At 45.9% G+C, this 22,301-nt stretch overlaps 1 protein-coding gene across 2 annotated transcripts in view; it reads right to left on the minus strand.

The window, feature by feature from the left end:
- Sergef (secretion regulating guanine nucleotide exchange factor) overlaps nt 1–21,189 on the minus strand; it is a 217,877-nt gene extending 196,688 nt beyond the window's left edge. For both annotated transcript variants that reach the window (XM_050130258.1, XM_050130259.1), the window contains exons 1-6: nt 21,095–21,189; nt 16,678–16,813; nt 14,510–14,665; nt 12,398–12,492; nt 5,037–5,097; nt 1,005–1,118 (exon numbers count right to left, since the gene is read on the minus strand). In XM_050130258.1, the coding sequence (XP_049986215.1) occupies nt 1,005–1,118; nt 5,037–5,097; nt 12,398–12,492; nt 14,510–14,665; nt 16,678–16,813; nt 21,095–21,154 (622 nt within the window). In that variant the 5' untranslated portion in view covers nt 21,155–21,189. The remainder of the gene's footprint in view (nt 1–1,004; nt 1,119–5,036; nt 5,098–12,397; nt 12,493–14,509; nt 14,666–16,677; nt 16,814–21,094) is intronic.
- Between the last annotated feature and the right edge of the window lie 1,112 nt (nt 21,190–22,301).

Here is a 22,301-nt window from a genome sequence, read left to right on the forward strand (position 1 = left end):
GGGGGGGGGGGGGGAGGGGAGGGGAGGGGAGGGGAGGGGAGGGGAGAGGAGAGATAGACATGGTACCATACACAAATCAGAAAGACCTACAAAGAGAGTGGAGTTCAGAGACAAAGAGCTGAAGAGGACTTGAGAGTAGAAGACAAAAAAGAGAAAAGAAAGGAGGGGGTGGTACCTATAGGTCAACAAATCAAAATAAGACCCACCAGCAGACCCATGAGCAGAGTGCAAATCACCTACTGTGTTTCCACATGGAGACACCCCATGCCTGCTCTACATACTTACTCATTCCTGCTTCCCTTATGGCAGAAGGAAATGGCACAGAGGCACAGCCAGTGTCTTCTCTGTGGAGTATAACTGCCTGCGCTGAGGTCATTTCTGTCCCCTTGGCCATACAGGAAACTCAGCAGGGCTGATCCTGAGCAGTCACCCAGATGCCTTGTGGGTAACTTGCACCTAGGATTCAGGACTTGCAGACTCACTAGATTATTACATCCTGTTTCCAAACTCCTACATCACTTCCAAGTAGCTATGACCCAGTCTAGAACTTCTTTGCTGGTCTCCACTTACCTCCAGGCATCTATCAATCAACAGGTCCCAGACTCTGGTGGCAAAGATAGCGAGTTTCCTGGGGCCACAAAAATTACAAAAATACTGACATCCCAACCAAGAGAGAGCATTAGAAAGATCAAGAAATACCAAAGGCTTAGGGCTAGAGAGATGTCTCAGCAGTTAAGAGTACTGGCTGGACCTGAATTTGGTTCTCAGCACCAACTTACAACCGTATTTAACCCCAATTCCAGGGGATGTAACACCCTCTTCTGCCCCCCCCCCCCGGGCACCTGGCATGCAAGTGATGCACAGACATACATGCAGGGAAGACATACAAAATAAAATGTTTAGAAAAATACTGAGAGATGGAAACTTCACTTACCCATCTTCTGAAGGTCTACTTACTTCCTCACAAAGAGTAATCAAAGACTATAAAGAAATAAGGAGCTCACCTGTCACTCTGCTTGGTTCCTTTGCTGTCAAAAACAATGGCAGAGTCTGCCCAGGACACAAGCGTTGTCCAGAAGATGCCAAGCCAGTCCCCCACTGGAACACGCTGCCACTCACTTCCCAGCAGAGACGAAAGGAAAAGAGAAAATGTGTGTCAAGTTAAACTACACTGCTGTTAGACCCTCACTGCTACAGGAAATTCCCAATGGAACTGCAGCCAAGGTGAGTGCTACACAGGGGCTGCTTCAAGGGCCTGTGACCTGCCACAGGAATTACCTCTGAGCCAAACACAAATCCAGCTTTTCAGACAATCTAAGAGCACGAGAAAACTCCAGTGTAGTAAAACTTCCTCTCAAAGTCCCAGGCATTGCCCCACAGCAACGCTCCTGGAATGCTGACTTGCTCATGGCTAACCTGAAAGGAAGCTTGAAGACCACTGAGTCCACACCCCACATTCACTACATGAGAAATCGAGGATCCAGAAGAGAGATTGTGATTTGGCCATGGTTGCATGGGGAATCAATAGCAGAAAAAACACTGGGGTTCAGCTGACACTCAAGGTAGTGCCTTTCTGTCCCAAGGTGAATTTGGATTTTCTATTGTCAAATACAAGTGTATCTGTGACTTCAAGATAGCATGGCAGTCATTATTTCAGTAGAATGGCCTTTTGAACCTACGTACCCACATCCCAAACCCCATAGAAATGCACAGATAAAATCCTATGCATTTGGCAGCTAGTCAGATGTGCACTGCATGGATCCACCAGCTAAACCAACATCAAGGTCTGCTCCTCTGGACCATTCTACAGCCAGCACTCTCATATTGCAACAGACAAGCCTGCTTTATGAAGCAGCAGCTATGCTCACTGACAATAATGCACAGGAGAGGCCTGAAATAAACCAAGACTACAACCAGCAGATAAACTCCAAGAGCAGAATTTGCCTGCATACAACAACTGCTTGATATGTCCACAATGTCTCAAAGAGTGAATTATTTCCCTTTGAAAATTTCCCCAAATATTAGTTTTCATTTTATATGTATGAGAGTTTGGCCTTCATGTATAACTGCACCACGTGTGCCTGGCTTCTGCAGAGGCCAGAAGAGGATGTCAATTCCCTGGAACTGGAGTTACAGACCACTGTGAGCCATCATGTGGGGTCCTCTACAGTCAGTACTCTTAACCAATGAGTGGTCTCTCCAGCTTCTCTTTAAAATATCTTATTGTAAAATATGTACAGTGTAAAACATATCACCTTCACCATTTTAAGTGTCTAACCCAGTGTACCACACAGTCACCGTGGTATGCAACCATTATCCTCCCATCTCCAAATTGCTTCATCCTGCAACACTCAACTGTACCCACTCAACTCCCATCCTGGTCCCCTGCCATGGTGCTACCATTCAGTGTCTCTAATTTTGACTACTCATATGAAGAGAATGCCAGCATTTGTCCTTTCTATGACTGGCTTATGCCATTCAGCACCATGTTCATCTAGGGAGAAGCCTCTCAACAGTTCTATACCTTTTAAAGCTCATACTATCCCTGGGGGAGGGACGGGGGACTACACATGTGTGCGCCCCATTGTGCTTGCCCATTCACCTGTCAACGGACACCCGAGGAACTGTTCCTGTCTCAGTTGCTGTATGTGTCAGTTATAGCTGGTGTCTTTCATCCTATACACTGCTGATCTCGTTACCTCTCCCTCCTTTTTCCCTTTTATAAAATTTATTTGTCAAATTGGGAGTGATGACACACATCTTTAATCCCAGCACTCAAGAGGCAGAGGCAGAGGCAGGTAGATCTCTGTGAGTACAAGTCCAGCCTGGTCTACATAGTGAGTTCTAGGCCAGCCAGGGCTATATTGTGAGACTTACCTAAAACAAAAAAACAAAAACAAAACAAAACAAAAAAAAAAAAAAAAAAAAAAAAGCAAAGCTATGACTGGTTATATGGCACCACTATACTGCTTTCCATAGCAACTGAACCTCTACATTCTATATGAAGAATTAAAAGGGGGGGGGGGGGCAGGAACAAAGTCAAACCACGTCCCTCTCTACCCTGCTTAAGGCAGGGTCTTTTGTCTACTGGCTACATACACAAGGTTTACTGCCTGTCTGCTTCTGGGGATTCTGGCCACTTAATGCATAGAAGCACAAGGATTACAGATACACACAACCATGCCTTGCTCTAGTAGGGTGCTGGGGAACTTAACTTAGGTCCTCATACTAGTGTAGCAAGTGCTTGGCCCACTGAGCCCTCTCTCTAGCCCATTGCCCTGCGGATTTTTTTGTTGTTGTTGTTCGTTTTTTTTGAGACAGGGTTTCTCTGTAGCTTTGGAGCCTGTCCTGGAACTTGCTCTTGTAGACCAGGCTGGCCTCAAACTCACAGAGATCCACCTGCCTCTGCCTCCCGAGTGCTGGGATTAAAGGCATGTGCCACCACCGCCTGGCCTTGCCCTGCAGGTTTCTAAGAGAAGAGCCATCTATAAACAAGTAGTCACTACCACACAGCTCAGCAGTCACCCTCCTTAACCCACTTAATCCAAAGAAATAAAATCTACATTCCTATAAAAAACTGTCCACGAATGTTTATAGGTTATTGAAAATAGGCCAAAACTAGAAACGAGTTTGACATTCCTCAGTGAATAACTAGTTAAACAAACTGGCTCTTATAAACTGTCCTGTGCCCCACCCCCCAATATCCAGGTGTGGAATCCCTAATTTCTAGTGTGGCTTTGTTTGGAAACAGGGCATTACAGAGGTTAGGAAAGCTGAGCAGTACCTATGGGAAGTGGGGTTAGTCCATTAGGACTAGTGCCTGTACGTATGAGTCATGAGAGAGCTGTCTTTGCACAGATGCTCAGAGGAAGAGCCTGTTAGGCATCTCCAAGCCAAGGAAAGTGTCACCAGAAACAATCCTAATGAAACTCATCCTGGGCTTCCAGTCTCTAGAACAGGGAGAAGGGGGGGGGGGGGCGGTATGGCATTTAAGCCATTGGGCTGCAGTACTGTGTTATAACAGCTTTGGCAGGCTAATCCAGTGCCACATCTATACCACGCTATTCGTCATGAAAAGGAATCAGTCATGGATACACATGGCTCAGACAGATACCCAGGGAACTAAAGGTCAAGTACTGTATGGGAGCATCTTAGGGCATTTCAGAGGTGACATTACAAACACGAGAAACAGGAACGGTTGTTGAGGGCTAAGAAAAGGCTGGGAGCAGCAGGAGAAAACTCGTGGTGATAAATTCCTCTGCATCCTCACTGTATCAGCATCAGCATCCTGGGTGAGCTACTGCACTGTTAATTCTGCAAGGTATTACCACTGAGGGATGCTGGGAAAAGAACTTGTGGGGATCTAGTTTGTTTTTTAGCAATTTCATGTGGGGTTATAATTCTCTCAAAACTCAAGATTTCACATTTTAAAAATTGTTTGTGTATGAATGTTTTGTCTGCATGTTTGTCTGTTCTCCACATGTATGCCTGGTGCCCATGAGAGCTATCTATGTATCAATTGTTTTCTAACCTTTAGGATCTTCAAACCAAGGCCAGAGTCTTATTTACCTTAATGTCACCTGCCCTCCAGTGGCCGTATACATGCTGCCCACTCATGTACAGAAGACAATGCACTTAAAGCTTGTCCATCCACCAATGTTAAAATCCAGCAGGAAGGCAACACAGTTGGCCGCAGAGTCCACACTGACAGTCTCCAGCTCTTCCTCCCTCCCTTACACGTGCGTCTACAAACTCCTGTGGGTGAGACTTTAACTAACAACACTCCTTGGCTGTAAGGACTGAACGAGAGAATAAAATTATGAAAAACCTAGCAGCATGTCTGCAACAAAGAGAGTCAGACAGCTCACTCCCTTCCTCCCCTGAAGAAGACTCTCCAATGACTTCTACTTTGTGGTCTCTCCTCTCAACTGGAGCTACAGCACAGCCGGCCCCTTGCCGACACCCCTTACAAAGTTTTCCTGGAGCTCTACTGCTCAGAATGGGCTCACTTGAGAAATAAAGGCTGGGTGGTCTACCTGTAGTGGCTAACGCATGCCTCAGTCCAGCAGCGACACAAACAACCTTCTCTCTCAGGAGCTGTCCAAAGAAAGAACAGGATTTACTCTCAGAATCATTCATCTATAAAATATCGTGTAACTCGTACAAACTCAATTCAGTCTGAAGCACCCCCACCCAATATGCTCACTCAGAAATGCTTCTTTATTTATCAGAGATGAAAGTCTGTGTGTTGCATGCACATGAGTGTGTGTTGTATGCATGTGTGTGTTGTATGTACTTGAGTGCAGTTGTATGTGCACGCATTACATGCACATATGTGTTTGTGTGTTACATGCACTTAAGTATTTGTATGTCTGTTGCATGCACATGAGTGTGTGTTGCATGCACTTGAGTGTGTATGTGTGTGTTGTATGCACTTGAGCGTGTGTGTTGCATGCACAAGAGTGTGTGTGTTGCATGCACAAGAGTGTGTTGCATGCACAAGAGTGTGTGTTGCATGCACTTGAGTGTGTGTTGCATGCACAAGAGTGTGTGTGTGTTGCATGCACAAGAGTGTGTGTGTTGCGTGCACATGAGTGTGTGGGCACAAGGAGGCCAAAGGAAGACACTGAGTATCTTCTACTATCACTCTCTGCCTTACTGCCTTGAATCAGGGTCTCTCACTAAACTGGAAGTTCCCTGTTTCAGCAAGGCTCAGTGGCCATTGAGCTCCCTCAGTGCTGGAGTTATAGGCATACACAGTCATCCCTGGCTTTGTTTAAAGATGTATTTTATTTTATGTATATGTCTGTTCTTCCTAAATGTGTACCATATGCATGCCTAGTGCCTGTGATGGTCAGAAGAGAATATCAGATCCCATGGAACTAGAGTTACATACGGTTGTGGGTACTGCAAACTGAATCTAGGTCCTCAGCAAGAACCACAACTACTCTTAATGGTTGAGACATCTCTCTTGCCCTTACTTTGGCTTTTTTTTTTTTGCATGAGTTCTGAAGATTGAAATCCAAGTTCCCATGCTTGTATAACAAGCACTCTTACCATTAAGCCATCGCCCTAACCCTGAAATATAACTTTTTAAAAATATTGTATCATAGTACTACATTGCACTGCCTCTCAAGGGTGTGGGGGGGGGACCTCCAAAGTCATCCAGTAAACATTTCCCCAAAACAACCAAATACCGTATGGCTCCTGCCACACAGCTCAGCTCTGTGACATCAAACAGCTAGAGATGAGAAAGCATGGCTGTGCTCCAATAAGACTTAAATAGCAAGGGCTTCAGTGTTCCCTCCTGACCCAGTTTTATCCTTAGCCAAGGCTAGAAGCTCTTCCTTAAGTGATCATTCAACCCCTGCCCAGTAGCTGCCTCCGGTAACATGGGGCTCACCACCTCCCTAGGCACCTGCTCCATCCTTGCACATCTCCATGTATCTCTTTAGATGGAGCCAAACCCAGCTGCCTTTAGCTTCTGACAAAGCTTTCCAAATATTTGAAGACAGTTGTCATGTCCTCTCTAATACATCATGCGGCGGTTTTAAAAATAGGTCCTCAATTTCTTTGATACTACTCCCTTCAAGTCACAGAGCTTGATTCCCCTCCCCTGTGTGGGCTGGGCTTACTGACACACTTCTACCGGAAAGAATAAAGGAGCAGAGTGAGTCAGAGGCACTGAGGCCTCCTCTTAAGAAAGCCACCTGCCAGGTGTACAAAAAGGTCCACAGAGCAGGAACTGTGACTCCCACCAGAAGCATCGTAAGAGTTTGGCAATGAGACTGGACCCCAGTCCAGCCCATAAAGGTATGTACCTAGCTATGTCTTCACTGCTACTTTGTGAAAAATCAGCTCAGAGGTCCCATTCCAGACCCTCAAAAATGGTGGCATAATGCTTGTTGTAGCTACTGTCTCACTGCAGTAGATAACTAATGAAGAACTCTAGACAAACATCCCAGCTGCAGCAGCTATCACTAAGTTTCCCTCCTCTGGATAGGTTCTGGATTGTTCCTTCCCCTGTGGCCTCATATATCCCAGGGTGGCCTCAAACTCGCTATGTAGCCAAAGAAAGCCTTGAACTTCTGATTCTCCTACCTCTGCCTCCCAAGTGCTGGGATTAAACGCATGTATCACCATGTCCGGTTCAGGCCATACTGGAGATTAAACACAAGGCTTTCTGCATGCTGAGCTGTGTCCCTGTCCCTCAGTCATTCTCTTTTCAACAACAGTGTAAAAGCTAAGAACAAGTCTTAAGAACCACTCTGCCTAGAATCTGTGCTCCAGTGCACAAGAGATCACACCAAAACACCAAATCATACCAGATCAATCTGACTGGCACAAAGGGCAAGGCTCTGGCTCCTTTCTGGAGACTATACTTCTGACATTGGTGTCTCCAATCACATTAGCCTCGGGCAAAATAAAATCTGACTGCCAAAACAGTTTGAGTAGATGGTTCTTTAAACACATCTTCTTTCCTGCCTTCCTTTTTCCTAAAATAACCAATGGCCCATCTCTCTAAGCTTTTATCTTATGTGCTACTACTACCTGTGCGTACCCACTCCACCTAGGTACTTTCACTTTTCCCATATTCCAGCCTGACCACCTGCTGACATCATCATCCGCACTGTTCCTTTGGCCTAGAATGTTCTTTGGCACATGTTCTGTATCCTGTTAGCCCCAGCCAGGGAAACCTAACTCAACTCCAGGACTTAGGTAAACTTCCCGCTAGATAAGAGTCCAATCCTCCTCCCTTGGGACTATATGAGCATCTCTCATGACTCTGGCATGACAATGACACTGCATGTATTTACCATGAGCCACTACAAATCTCTCAGGCGCTAAGACAGATCTTAACCACCACTGTACTTACGACTTAATCCAATGCCCAAACATGGCAGTGCCATCCATAAATAGAGTCTCAACAGTTCTCATTCTGGTATATCCCTCCCATTGCCACATGGGACACAGCCCATCAAAATGTTCTTAGTTACTGACTCTGCTATCCAACGTATTTTAACCATTGTCCCTTCCCGTATTCTTTAATTATATCAACTATAATTAAGGTAAATTAATTATAACATATGTAGGTTCTTAAAGGCCACCTATTTGCTCCTGGGAGTTACGGGGGGACCCAGAGCTCTGCAGAACTAGACTCTGTGCAGCCCTTCAGAACCACTACCCACAAATAACAGACCACAGGCCAGCAACAGAACTCCACAAGATGACAGAAGCTGATCTGAGACCTCCAATGAAAACGCATCTTCCACTTCTAATCAGAGGTAAGGTGGTAGAAGGGAAGTTGAGTCAGAGAAACTCGTTCTTGATTTCTGTGTATTCCTGAAATTTTTCCTATTCTCATCACGACCATTTACAATTTTATGCTTTTACTTTTTATTCCCACTTGACACAAACTAGGATACACAGGAAAAGGGAACCACGTTTGAGCAAACACCTCCATAAGACCGGCCTGTAGGCAAGCGTGTGGGACATTTTCTTGATCATCGATTGATCTGGGAGGGCCTGGTCAACTGTAAGTGGCTACTCCTGGGCAGTGGGTCCTGGGAAAAGAAAGGCAACTGAACATGAAGCTGAATGCAAGCCAGAAAGCAGTGTTCCTGCCTCAAGTCCCCACTTTGTCCTCCCTCAGTCATGGGTGATGAAGTGGGACCTGAGAGCTGTAAGATGAAATAAACCCTTTCCTCCCTAAATTGTTTTTGTTCATGATGCTAATCACAGGAATACAAAGCAAAGTAAGACACACATAAATTTCACAAACCTGTTATGTGGGATATCATAAAAAGAGCTCTAAACAAAAGCCAAATGCCCAGGCCCTGAACCTCGACTGAGCAAAACAGTACAGCTGTCCCTGAGGGTGTGGGTGAGCCGGCCCCCAAAGGAGTGAGCAGGAGAACTGGCCCGGTTCCTTGCTGCCTACTGCAATGGATGAGCTAGCCAGAGCAGTCTGGAGAGCTCACCTTGACAGTGTAGATACTGCTGCTGAGGGAAAGCCGGCAGGCTGACCAACCCAACTACCACCTAGGCCCAGAACACAGGTTATGAGTTGGTCCATCCCAACATCTACCTTATCAATAAACTGCTGGAGCATGTGAAGGGGGCAGGCCTGCAGATCCAAAGCTGCAGGATTTCCATAACATGGGGCAAGGACAGGATATCCAAGAGGAGTCCCGGTGAGGCTCAGTATAAATGGTGTAGTAGAAGCCAGAGCCCTCAAATCAGATCTATAACTCATTGCAATGAACACTTGCAAGTAAAGATGTACAGACTAAAGGGTATTTTGTGTGACTCACTGTGTCTCACTACAGCTTCTACACTGAGACTGACTGACCTTTCTTTTCTCTCTCTCTCTCTCTCTCTCTCTCTCTCTCTCTCTCTCTCTCTCTCTTTCTTTTGTATTTTAGTTTGTTTTGGTTTTATTTTAAATTTTATTTTATTGAGGGGGCATGGTTTGCAAGGGCAGAGGGTGGATATGAAAGGACAGGGAAATGAATGGGATCTGGATGCATGATGTAAAATCCACAAAAAGTCAATAAGAAAAAGTCTTTAAAAAAAGCCAAATGTACTGCTTCCCACTCACTCTCTACCATGGTCACTGCTACATGTGGACACTGAACCCTTGCATGTGATTAGATTCAAAGCAACCAGTAAAACATGCACACAGAGTTCAGAGCCTCAGTACAAACAAAGGAAAGGAAAATACCTGACTCACAAATGCTACATTTATGTTTATATAAACGACAACAGCTTGGATAGATGAAATTAGCTTTCAAGTTTCCAAAGATATGCTGGGTGTGGTGATGCATCTGTTATCAAAGCCATGGCAGGTAGAGGCAGGAGAAGCAGGAGTTCAAGTCTAGCTTCAATTATATAATATGTCTGGGTGCAGCCGGTGCTACATAAGATCCTATACTTTAAAAAAAAAGTCAAGGAGCTAGAGAGATAGTTAAAAGCACTGACTGCCAACAGCCAATATCAAACTAAATGGCAAGAAACTCAAAGGCATCCTACTGAAATTTGGAACAAAACAAGGCTGTCTACTCTCTCTATACCTATTCAATATAGTACTTGAGGTTCTAGCTAGAGCAATAAGACACCGAAAAAAGATCAGGGGGATACAAATCGGAAAAGAAGAAGTCAAACTCTCACAGTTTGCTGGTGATATGATAGTTTACATAAGCAATCCCAAAAATTCTACCAAGGAACTTCTAAGACTCATAGACACTTTCAGTAATGTAGCAGGATACAAGATTAAATTAAAAAAAAATCAGTAGTCCTCTTGTACACAGATGCTAAAAGGGTTAAAGAAATCAGAGAATCAACACCCTTCAGAATAGCCACAAAGAACATAAAATATCTTGGACTAATTCTAACCAAACAAATGGAAGACTACTATGACAAGAACTTTAAATCTTTGAAGAAAGAAATTCAAAAAGACACCAGAGAGTGGAAAGATTTCCCATGCTCTTGGGTAGGCAGAATTAACACAGTAAAAATTGCAGTCTTACCAAAGGCAATCTACAGATTCAATGCAATGCCCACCAAATTCCAAACAAAATTCTTCACAGACCTTGAAAGAACAGTACTCAACTTCATATGGAAAAGCAAAAACCCAGGATAGCCAAAATAATTCTGTACAATAAAGGAACTTCTGGAGGCATCACAATCCCTGACTTCAAACTCTACTGGAGATCTACAGTACTGAAAACAATAGTATTGGCATAAAAACAGACAGGAGGACCAATGGAACTGAAGACCCGGATATTAATCCACACACCTTTGAACACCTGATTTCTGACAAAGAAGCAAAAAATATCAAGTGAAAAAAGAAAGCATATTTAACAAATGGTGCTGGCATAACTGGATATCACCATGTAGAAGAATGAAAATAGATCCATATCTATCCCCAAGCACAAAACTCAAGTCCAAATGGATCAAAGACCTCAACATAAAACCAACCACACCAAACCTCATAGAAAAGAAAGTGGGAAGTACACTTGAACGCATTGGCACAGGATACCACTTCCTAAATATAACCCCAGAAGCACAGACACTGAGAGCAACAATTAATAAATGGGACTTCCTGAAACTGGGATGTTTCTGTAAAACAAAGGACACGGTCAACAAGACAAAACAGTAGCCTACAGAATGGGGAAAGATCTTCGCCAACCATCAGAGAAATGATCTCCAAAATATACAAAGAACTTAAGAAATTGGTCATCAAAAGAACAAATAATCCAATAAAAAAAGGGGGGTTTAGACCTAAATAGAGAACTCTCAACAGATGAATCTAAAATGGCCAAAATACACCTAAGAAAATGTTCAACATTCTTAGCCATCAGAGAAATGCAAATCAAAACAACTCTGAGATTCCATCTTACACCTGTCAGAATGGTCAAGATCAAAAAACACTGATGACAACTTATGTTGGAGAGGATGTGGGGTAAAGGGAACACTCCTGCATTGCTGGTGGGAATGCAAGCTGGTACAACCCCTTTGGATATCAGTATGGCAATTTTTCAGAAAATTAGGAAACAATCTACCTCAAGACCCAACAATACCACTTTTGGGTCTATAAACAAAAAAGATGCTCAATCATAACACTAAAGCCCATACACTGTTCTGGTCTTTGTGGTGCACAGACACCCATACAGGCAAAACATACATGTGCATAAAATAATCTTTTAAAAATGTCATTAAAACTCCATATATGTGTGTGTGTGTGTGTGTGTGTGTGTGTGTGTGTGTGCGCGCACGCATATGCCTGTGGATGCAGACATATACCATCACAAGCATAAGGAGGTCAGAGGATACCTTCAGGGCTGCTCCACCCCTTTCACTTTGCTTTAGACAGGGTCTTTGCTGTTTGCCACTTCATATGCTAGGCTAGCTGGCCTGGAAGCTCTCAGGCAATCTCCTGTCTCAGCTTCCTATCTTCCCATTGGAGCACCATACAGACTTGTGCTACTGCACCCAGCTTTAAATTGATTCTGGAGATCACACTCAAATCTTCATGGTTGCACAGCAAGTGTTCTACTCACTACACCATCTTCCCAGACCCTGAACTTAGTGTCATGAGGCAAATCACTTCTACTCGGACCTGTCTGTAACACAGTTCCCGTCATTAACAATGAGCATATGAGGTGCAGTTCTGCTATCCAAGTTTATAAACTCTTATAACGTGCATGAAGATGAAAAATTTTCCACCCAGCATGGATTCCCCTAAAACTGATTTTTAACAGAAGAACTTATTTTCAACTCAAGTTCTATTACTCCATGGGCTTTCAAGGACCTACCTAGTCTTTCATATGAGTGAGGATAAAAGAAACAGCCTAGAAACAGCAAGATAGAACCAGCTAAAACCAGGTGTCCTCACCTCAATGGTCTGTGGAACCATACATCTGCGAGGGCCGTGCGGCACACCTAACTGGCCAAAGGCATTGGATCCACATGACAGAACTTGACCTATTTCTGCAAAACACAAGCATTCAGATTACAGACCTAAGAGTGAGATACCTGTGACCAACCGGGAAACAGGGGGAGAGGATACAGCAGGCACCCCACTTTTCTTCTTCAGTTCCTCCACACTAAAGATTACCTGCCACCTGTAGCCTTTATGGCTAATTACCTGTGCAGAGCACTTAACTCAGAGCCCAGTACTGAAGTGACTGAACACTTACTCCCTCTTCATGTTTCCCACTTCCCATGTCTCCAGCCAACAAATTCTGCACACTGTGATGCTCTGGGCCTTTCTCCTCCCTGCCCTTCCCCACACACTCACCTGAAGAGTCTGGAGAAAAGGACAAGACATGTATGGCCTGGCAAAGTAAGGGTGTCCCCTGGAGACAAGTCTAAAGTTTGGAGGGCAAGGGCAAATTTGTCCCAGAGGAATGTTAGAACCACCTGTCTTCATAATTAACCCTGTCTTCCAACTTAACCTTCATCCATAAAAATATGATAGTCTGTTCCCCAGCTGTGACTGGTGCCTTTCTCACAACTTGTTGTGATGTGTTGGGAACAGTGCTCCCTTCTGCCTCTTTCGACCCTAACATGGCCCATAATAAGTACTTCACAAAGTGATATCTAGCATTGAAATCCTTCATATGGAAGGAGGTTTTCTTCTTCAGAGCTAATCTAGTCAGGGCTCCCGTGCTCAGCAAGCTGCCTCCCCAGCCCATCTGGACTCTGATGATTACTGTCAAGCTGGATACATATGGAACTCCTCTGCAAAAGAGAAATGGTGACAGCCGAGGAAGACTGAAATACTGGACGACGGTTAGTGAATGTACAACAGGGCATGTTCTGAAGCAGGGACCACTGGGCATTGCAACAAAGAAAAGTACAGGGAGTCTGGCAAGTAAGAAGAAGGCAGCAGACACAGGAGCCTCTGTAGAAGGCTGTGTGCAAAGGCCTGGGACTTTCACTACACATCTAGGGATCCACGAGCATGAAGAGACAGAAACTACAGGTGTCCTTTAAACCCAGCTAGAAAGGACAGAGTTAAACAGAGAAATCAATTAACAGAGTAACAAACCAGCTGCTTCCAAAAGAATTATTCTAGCAACTCATAACAGCCATAACTCATTCTGTGACCTGTCTTCATAGAGACTAGATGTTTTGAAGGAGAGATGGAGAAATAACTCAGTGGTAGAGCCTTTGTCTAGCACATGTAAAGCCCTGGGTTTGAGCCTCAGTAATGTCACCATGGAAGCCCCTTGGTGCTGTGAGATCCCTGCTCCCTCATTGTTATACAGTGATAGCTAGCTTTACACCAACTTGACACGAGCTAGAGTCACTGGAGAGGAGGAGCCCCAACTAGAAGATATGGCTATAGAACATTTTTTTAATCAGTGACTGACGGAAAAGGGTCCATTTTGGGTAGGTTCATCCTTGGTCAGGTGGTCCAGATTCTATAAGAAAGCAGGCTGAGCAAGTCAGTAAGCAGTATTCCTCCATGATCTCTACATCATCTCCTGCCTCCAGGTTGCCGGCCTGCTTGAGTTCCTGTCCTGACTTCCTTTAATGATGAGCAGTGATGTGTAAGCCAAACAAACCCTTTCCTCACCAAGTTCTTTGGGTCATGGCATGCCATCACAGCAGGAGACATGCTAACTAAGACAACGAGCACATAAGAACTCTTATGGCACTCCTGGTCAGTTAGACCAGGCACATAGCTCTCATGAGCGTTTGGGACTAGAAATGACCACCTGATGAGATCCGGTTCATCCTCCAGTCTCTGGCAAATGTATATTCCAGCCTAATCTCCTTTATAGTTAAAATTCTCCTTGTAAAAGGTACCCTGCAATTTCCCTAATAGAGAACACTTACTGGTTCATGGGGTGGTTTGTTTGCTGTTGTTTGTTTTGTTTTGTTTTTCTTCAAAAGTACAGAGGCTCTTATTTAACCATTCCCCCACACACACACACACACACTACACTGATATCACCCAAAAACTTTGGTAGTGATATTTATTCAAGAGAGAGCTTACCTGTGAGCATAATGGTAAAATCCCAGCCACAGGCCACCTGTCTGATTGGACAACCAAGGAGAGACTTGCAGATGGTAAAACACAGAACATCTTCTGTGTGGCCGAGCCCCAACTGCCCATCTTTATTCAGGCCACAAACAAAGAGTCCTCCTCTATCTGCAAAACAGATATTTGATCACACTGTGAACCCCAAGTTTGCATTTGCATTAATAAAATAAAATGAACCTTGAGACAGGAGGCTGAGTAAGCAACCAGTTGACAGAAAGTATTCATAGAGCATCAGAGGGCATTTGGAAGAGTTAGAGAAACACACAGGAAGTAGCTGGGAGGGATTTGGAGTGGTTTGGCTGAGCATAAGGACTTTCTCTTTGGGTGGCACCGGTGAGGAGAGAGGGCTAGCTAATTGTTACTTCACCTCTTTGAGCTCACAGGTTTTCACCCCAGCCTTCGTATCTCAGGTCTTATTTAGAAACAGAACAATAGAGATTTAGTTAAAGCTCCAGTTAGTGGTATCCACAGGAACAAAATTCCCACCACACTGTGGCTGGAGTGGCCAGACCGCTTCCAAAGAAGCAGGCCGCAACTGTGGAGATGAAAGTGCTGGCGGAAAGAATAGCAGTAAATTAAGGCGCAGCCACTACGACAAAGTTAAAACAAAGCTCCAGTGTCAGCATGCACAGGGAGAGAGTCACAACTCCCAAAGTAAGAAAAGGTTACCACGTATTATTTGGAGCCACAGACATAGGCTTCGTGGCCATATTAATGCTATTAACTGATGCATGCTAATGTGTTCTGGAACCAAAGAATCAGGCCAAGGGCCTCAAATCTAATGAATGAATGGAAACTCCCAGTTCTGTAACAAGTGCCAATATCACCAAATGGAGCATCTATGATCACAGGAACGCCAACATCAACTCAATACTTAGAATGTGCCAGGAGCTGTCCTAAGAGCTGAGCATGGAAGTCCTTTCCACACGTACCTAGGCCCCATAATATTTCGAAAGGCCCATAGGCCTTTAACTAAGCTATCTAATTTCAAATTGTTTTAAGTTGATTTTAATGTAACAATAATTCATATATAGTACAAATGCCATTCTTAGGTATAGTTACTTTATATAAGTACAGTTGTAAAATATAATTTTTAGCATTCCTTTACAAAGGAAGGGAGGAATCCATGATGACAGGAACACCAAAGGCCTGTAAAAGCCCTAAAACAGTGCTGGAAATACCCTAAGTTTATCTACTGTTATTATCCGCACAGGACAGAGAGAAAACTGAGTGTGCTAGTTAGCATTTACTATCAACATACACAACCTACAATCACCTGGAAGGGGAGTACTAATGAGGAATTATCCAGACCAGGCTGACAGGTGGATATGTCTGTGGGACTGTCTTGACTTCTAACTGATCTGAATGTGGGCAGCACCATTTCATGGGCTGAGCCCTTAACTGTGTTAGAATAAAGAGACCAAGCAGCCAGCGGGCAAAGATGCCTTTATTTCTCTCTACTCTTGACTGTGGAGGTGATGCTTTAAGTTCTTGCCTTCACTCCCTGCAATAAAGACAATATTAAGTCGAATAGAATCCTTTCCCCTTCAGAGGCTTGTGGCATTTTATCATTACAACAGAAGTAAGAGTAGACCACTGCTGTACAGGGAGATACTTGCCAGAGCCGCAGAGCTAATGAACTAGAGAACAAGCACCTGAGCCCAGGGAGTTTGAGCCACAGCTCCCATTCCCAATCGTATGCCATACACTGCCTTTGCTAAGCTGAAGTATATGTGGCCCCCGGTACTCTCTGGGCACTAGGACAGAAAATTAAGGACAAGGTAAGGTAAAGTTCTTGATCTCAAGGGGTATTTCACCTACTTGCAAAGGTTTCAAAGTAAAACTCAAACAGGTTGTAACGTTCACCAACTTGCCTTATGACCTTAAGCCTTCCTCTCTGAGCCTTATTTGTATAAGGGGGTAGGGAAAGGGAAGGGAAGGAACTCAGGAGTTCAAGCTCTGGCAAGCTAGGATTCCCTTAATGGTTATCTGGCTCTTTCACAAAAACAAATGCTGCTCTCTGAGAAGTACAAAAGACTAAAAGATGGCAAGGTTTCTATTTCCAAGGGGAAACACCTCAATACAAAAGTGAGTGGTTATCCATTTGAGAAGAGAGCTACCTGTGACAGCTGCAGAATGGCCCCCACCTCCTGTGACACTCCTGATGCATCCGGGCTCACAGAAGCTGCTCAGTTGCTGGGGAAGAAGCACATCTTCCTTGTGGCCAAGGCCAAGCTGCCCGTAGCTGTTTGCACCCTGGGGATAAAATACAACACAGAAGAAGAGCAGTTTGAAGGCCCAACTGTCAGCACCCATCTAGCCATCGTGTCCCTCGCCCCGACACACCTCTCGGAGCCCATGACATCTCACACACCTGTTCTTAGGAGGCTGTCTTGTCAATCTACATTGAGAACCAGCCCATCTGTGAGCACTGTGATTCCTATTTCAGAGGCATCTGTGGCATCCACAACTTAGCCAACCATGTGGCTCACCTTTCCCTGCATGTATATACAACACTGTTCCTAGTTGGCTGCTGGGGGAAGAGGGGACCGAGATTGATCAAGCAGAAGCCATGGAGAACACTGCCTGTGACTCACTCTCTGGCTCTCTCCACTGACTTTCTTAGAAAGCCCAGGCCCATCGACCAATGGATGGTACCACCCACAGTGGACTGGACCTTCTACATCAATCATCAACCAAGATAGTCTCTTCAGAGATGTGCTCACAGGTCAATCTGATTGAGGCCTTCCATTGACATTTCTCTTTCCAGGCGATTCTATGTGGCATCACAAGGGCAATAAAACCCAACCAAGACTAAACTGCCTTTGGGAATCAGACCAAGGAAGCCCTCTGATAAAAGCTAATTATCCAGGAAAGCTGGGAAAAGAAAAAAAGTTGGTGGGGAGGGAGAGATAAAGAAAAAGTTAGCAGAAAACACTCTGGAGTTAGGTTTGTGCTCCCCTCCCACATCCTCAATGGGAAGCAGACAATGACTTTCTGTATTTATTCAGTTAGCTAAGGATGCTGCATCCCTAACAGGACGCATCATCATTCACCTGTGATGTGGGAAGGTCATTGGTTAATTAATAAAGAAAACTGCTTGGCCCGATAGGTCAGAACATAGGTGGGTAGAGTAGACAGAACGGAATGCTGGGAAGAAGGGAAGTGAGCTCAGACGCCATGCCACTCCTCTCTGGGGCAGATGCGATGAAGCAAGTCACCAGGTCAGACATGCTGAACCTTTCCTGGTAAGACTGATGCTACACAGATTATTAAATATGGGTTAGGCAAGATATGAGAAGAAGCTAGAGCTAATAATGGGCCAAGCAGTGTTTAAAAGAATGCAGTTTGTGTGTTGTTATTTCGGGGCATAAGCTAGCCAGGAGCCGGGCGGCAGGAACACAGCCCACGGCTCCATACTACAGAATGGTGCCCAATGTGGGGCTCGAACCCACGACCCTGGGATTAAGAGTCCCATGCTCTACCAACAGAGCTAGTACAAGACCTAGGCAGTTTATCTCTAAAGGGCCTTTTCAAGTATAGCATTTGGCGACTCCAAGATTCAGATCTCCCTTGTAGATCTACACTATCAACTGCATACATAGTTCAGGTCTAGGGGTACAGCAGAGCAACAGAGTGCTTACCTAGCATGTTCCTAGGTTCAGTCACCAACACTGGAAGAAAAAAGTCTCTAGTCTGAAATGTTTACAGCTTGGTTACCGAAATAGAATTCAGTATATACACAAATACATATCACAAAGATGCTGTAAAGAGAGGGCAATGTCCATTAAATTAAACAGTAACATCTCTGCAACAGAAGATATAAATACAACAGTGAATACACACTGTAAAGAGCCGAAGGCCCAGAATGTTCTAAGTTTTCAGAGCTTGCCATATTCACTTAAAGAAGAGGAACTGTGAACCCACAGTTCTTAATACTTAATACTTCAGAAATTCCTCTCTTCAAGTGTCTACTCCCAAGCTGGTTCTTTTGGAGGTGAGTGGTGGAGCCTTTAAAACCCATCTTCTGAGGACCCCTGAATGAGAACATGTGACTGGAAACAACCCCCAAGGCATGAATGCAAACCCACTAAAACCCTCCTGTCCGCTGGGTATTTCCAGAGTGCAGCAGGGCTCCAAGAAGAATGAGCTACTGGAGGGGCACAGGTCAAGAGAGCCTCGGGAACAATACAGCTCCTACTAAGTGTTCTCTGTAGACATGACAGACACCTTCAATCCTCACAACTAAGGCGCATTAGCATTCATTTTACAGATGAGGAAACAGAGGCCCAGGGAGGCTCAAGTAATGATCCATAGTTACACAACGACGTGACCAAGTCAGTAGTTGGCTTCTTTCTTTAGCTCTTACTGTGTCTAATGAGGATGTGCTTGGAGGCAGCCCAGAGGGTAAGCCACAGACTCTGGGCTGCTGCTCACCTCCAGCACTTCAGCACCTTTCTCTTCTTTGTATCCTTCCTTGGCACTACAGTGAGTCTTGCCTACTTGACTAGTCTACCCCATCTCCTAGAAATAGACCATGAAGGCAGGGACTTGGTCTTGCTCATAGCTACTCCCCTAAACCTGAAACTGCATTGACTGCATCAGGTCCAAGGCTCCACCCTGGAAAGGTCAAATGCAACACTGTTGCAGAGTGAAACAGAGAGCATGTGTTGGGGTCTCTAGCCAATCTGGTTGCCCTATTACCAGACTTGCAGGATAAGAAATACTGGAGGGAGAAGACAGGCAGGAACAACCCCAGGTTCACGCTATGTACCAGTCTCTAACGCAGCAAGAGGCCTTAAAACCAAACTGAGCAAAGGAAATTTTAATATACTTTATGACAACTATGTATACCTTCCTTCTTTACAAAGGATCCAGAGCTTATGCACACACACGCACACGCACACACGCACACACACACACACACCCTTGTGAGAGATGAATTGTGTTTCTCTAAAATTTCTACATTAAAGCCCTAACCTCTTAAATGTCCCGATATGGCTGTATTTGGAGTCACAACCTTTAAAGAGGTAACTAAGGTTAACTGATGAGACCGTAAGGGTGGGGCTCTGGTGCAGCCATCTAGTCTCCTCCTAAGACACCAAGGATACCCACCCACAAACAAACAGCCACCTGAGGCCTCAGAGAAACCCAAACCGTCCACACCTCAATCTTGAACTTGCAGCCTCCAGCTCTATGAGAAAATAAATTTCTATTGTTCAAGAACCCAGCCTGTGGTGTTTTGTCATGGCAGCAGAAGCCTGAATACGCAACAGGAAGACTATGCCAGCAGGCCTCCAAGCACACTAGAAAAGTGAGGTTCGACCCTGTTCTGCCTCTGTCCATTTAAGGCTGCATCTGAAAGGCTTTTTCTGTCAGATATTTTTCCTCTGCCGGAAAGACAACAGTCTCCTGGCTGGAAAATGACAGGCAGCAACACATTCGGTTATTAACCCCGCCCCCACCTCAAGTGCTACCTCAGGGAGCTGAGTCAGCTAGGCCATGCCAAGATCTGCCTTCCAGCAGCCTGACACTCAACAAGTGAAAGATATGTCAATGAATACCAATCTTGGCAGAAACATAGGTGCTATAGCCTCCTCTAGCAGTAGAACTGGAACAGCTTTACATGTATGGACTTCCCAAACCTTCCACATGGCTGTGCGCACAGGTACTCATCTGTTTCGTCCATTCGTTCATTCATTCATTCTTCAGTCAACAAATATATCCCCAGAGTCTACAAGATGCCAGGCACCAAGAGAGCCAATGTGAACACCACGAGCTCAGTACTCACTCTCAGAACACCTCCGCTGTAGCCAAGGAGACTGCCGTTAACAAATCGTGCATCCTATCACAATTTTGGCATTTAATATTAAGAACTGTAACATCCAACATATGCTTCCTGCCACGCATGTCCCCCCCATTCGCGAGCATAAAGCCTCCTCTCCAGTCACACATAAGGATTCTCTCAAAGTTCAGTGTCAAACCGAAGCAGCCAAGACTTCCACGACCCCAGAAAAGGTAAGATCCGGTCGGAGCAGAGTAACAGCAAATATGCAGGGTCTGCGCCTCGCGCGGCCACACTCCACAGGCCTCACATCCACAGGATGCTCCCCAGGGTGACGGCGCTGGTAAGGAGCCTCCCATCCTCCAGGCAAAAGAAAGATTCGATGACACAGGTGGCCCTACGAGCTGTCACCAAGCGATCTTCTCTCTGTCCAGCCTCCACGCTGCCTCCCAGGCGCTCAGGCAGCCGAGAGCTTCCCCAGAATGGACGCTCTCCCCTGAAGGTAGGGTCTACCCGAAGAGCCTCAGTCCCTCCGGTCCTCAAGCCCCAGTTAGCAGCAGGCCCCTCAGGCACCGCGGGGAGACCCTCCCTCCGAACCCTTTCCTTCCTGTCGCAGCCCGGAGTGCTCAACCCAGGACCCTGGCGTGGGCCTCTGCCTCTCAGCTCCCCCTTCACTCACGCAGCAGATGCCGGGCGCTCCCGGGTCTCCGCGCCCCAAGTCGCTTCCCGAGCCCGGGGGCGGAGTCACGTACCCAGCCGAAGAGCGCGGCCGCGGCGGAGCCAGCTTCTGAGACACAGGACACGCGCGCCATGCACACGCTCCGCCGGCACTTCCGGGAGGGGCTTGCACGGGGCGGGGCCGCGGACGTCGGGGGCGGGGCGAGGCCGGTAGCTGGGCGTGGCCTGCGGGACGAATCGAGGGACTAGGCGGGGCCAGTGGGCCTGGAGAGGGAGGATGCTGGTGACAGTTCTCTCCCCCACCCCCACGCGAAGGAACTCAGCCAAAGCGCTGTCAGACCGGACCTCGCGGCCTCCAGGCAACACACCCGTGTGGGGGGGGAATGTGTTCTGCACCCACGCTCGTAATTCCGCATCACAGTCATTCGGAAAGCTCTTTACGTGCCCCATGCTGCCCAGAGGGCTGACCTGACAAGGATAACACAGTGTGGTGGGGAAGGGAGCTGAGCCCGGAGGTGGGAAGGGTCCAGTGCGGAGTCCTCCGGGAGCTGCCTTAGCCCGCTTCTCTGTGCATGTGGGAACCTGAGAATATTGGGTGGCCTAGCGTCACGACGGGGAATGCGCACCTGGTAACACCCCTAGTACTGGCTATTGTCTGTTGTGTCCCTAAGCTGTCCCCACCCTCCACAACTGCCTGCCCTAATTCTGATCATCAGGATGAATAATTCTCATCCAAGATAGATTTTCATATAATATGGCTTTTATCGACGATGTCATGACGTTGGAGGGAATTAAACAGTACAACGTACCAATGTGCACTAGGAAAGTGGAATTCAGAACCTGAAGTGGGGGGAGATAGGGTCACATGAGATTAAGGCAATGATCTACTTCACAGCTCTGGCCTCTCTGCAGACAGGTCTCAGGGACTTCATCCTGCCTGCCTGGCCCTCACATTGGAAAGTGTCCCCGGGAAGCTACTATCCAGGTCTCACCTGTTCACGTTCCACACTCCTTGCTTGTTACTGCCTGCTGGACCTTGTGAAGACAGCCCCTGGTCTTTTCTCCCCACGACTGTGAAATCTTAAGAAGGTGGGTGGTGCTGCTTGGAGCACACAGGCAAGCCAGGCACAGCCGCTCTGCTCCCGAAGTCCTGAGAGATCGGGGCAATATTTACTGCTTTTCTGTTGCAACTTTCCTTTCAGGCATGTTGTTACAGGATGTCACAGTTGCATGTAGCGGGACCGTTCTCTCTCCTTTTCAGCAGTTCCCAAAGCAATACAG

Source organism: Alexandromys fortis, unplaced genomic scaffold, assembly GCF_014885135.2.
Source record: "Alexandromys fortis isolate MF-2015 unplaced genomic scaffold, M_Fortis_MF-2015_v1.1 scaffold_342, whole genome shotgun sequence".
In the NCBI taxonomy this organism is placed as follows: Eukaryota; Metazoa; Chordata; class Mammalia; order Rodentia; family Cricetidae; genus Alexandromys; species Alexandromys fortis.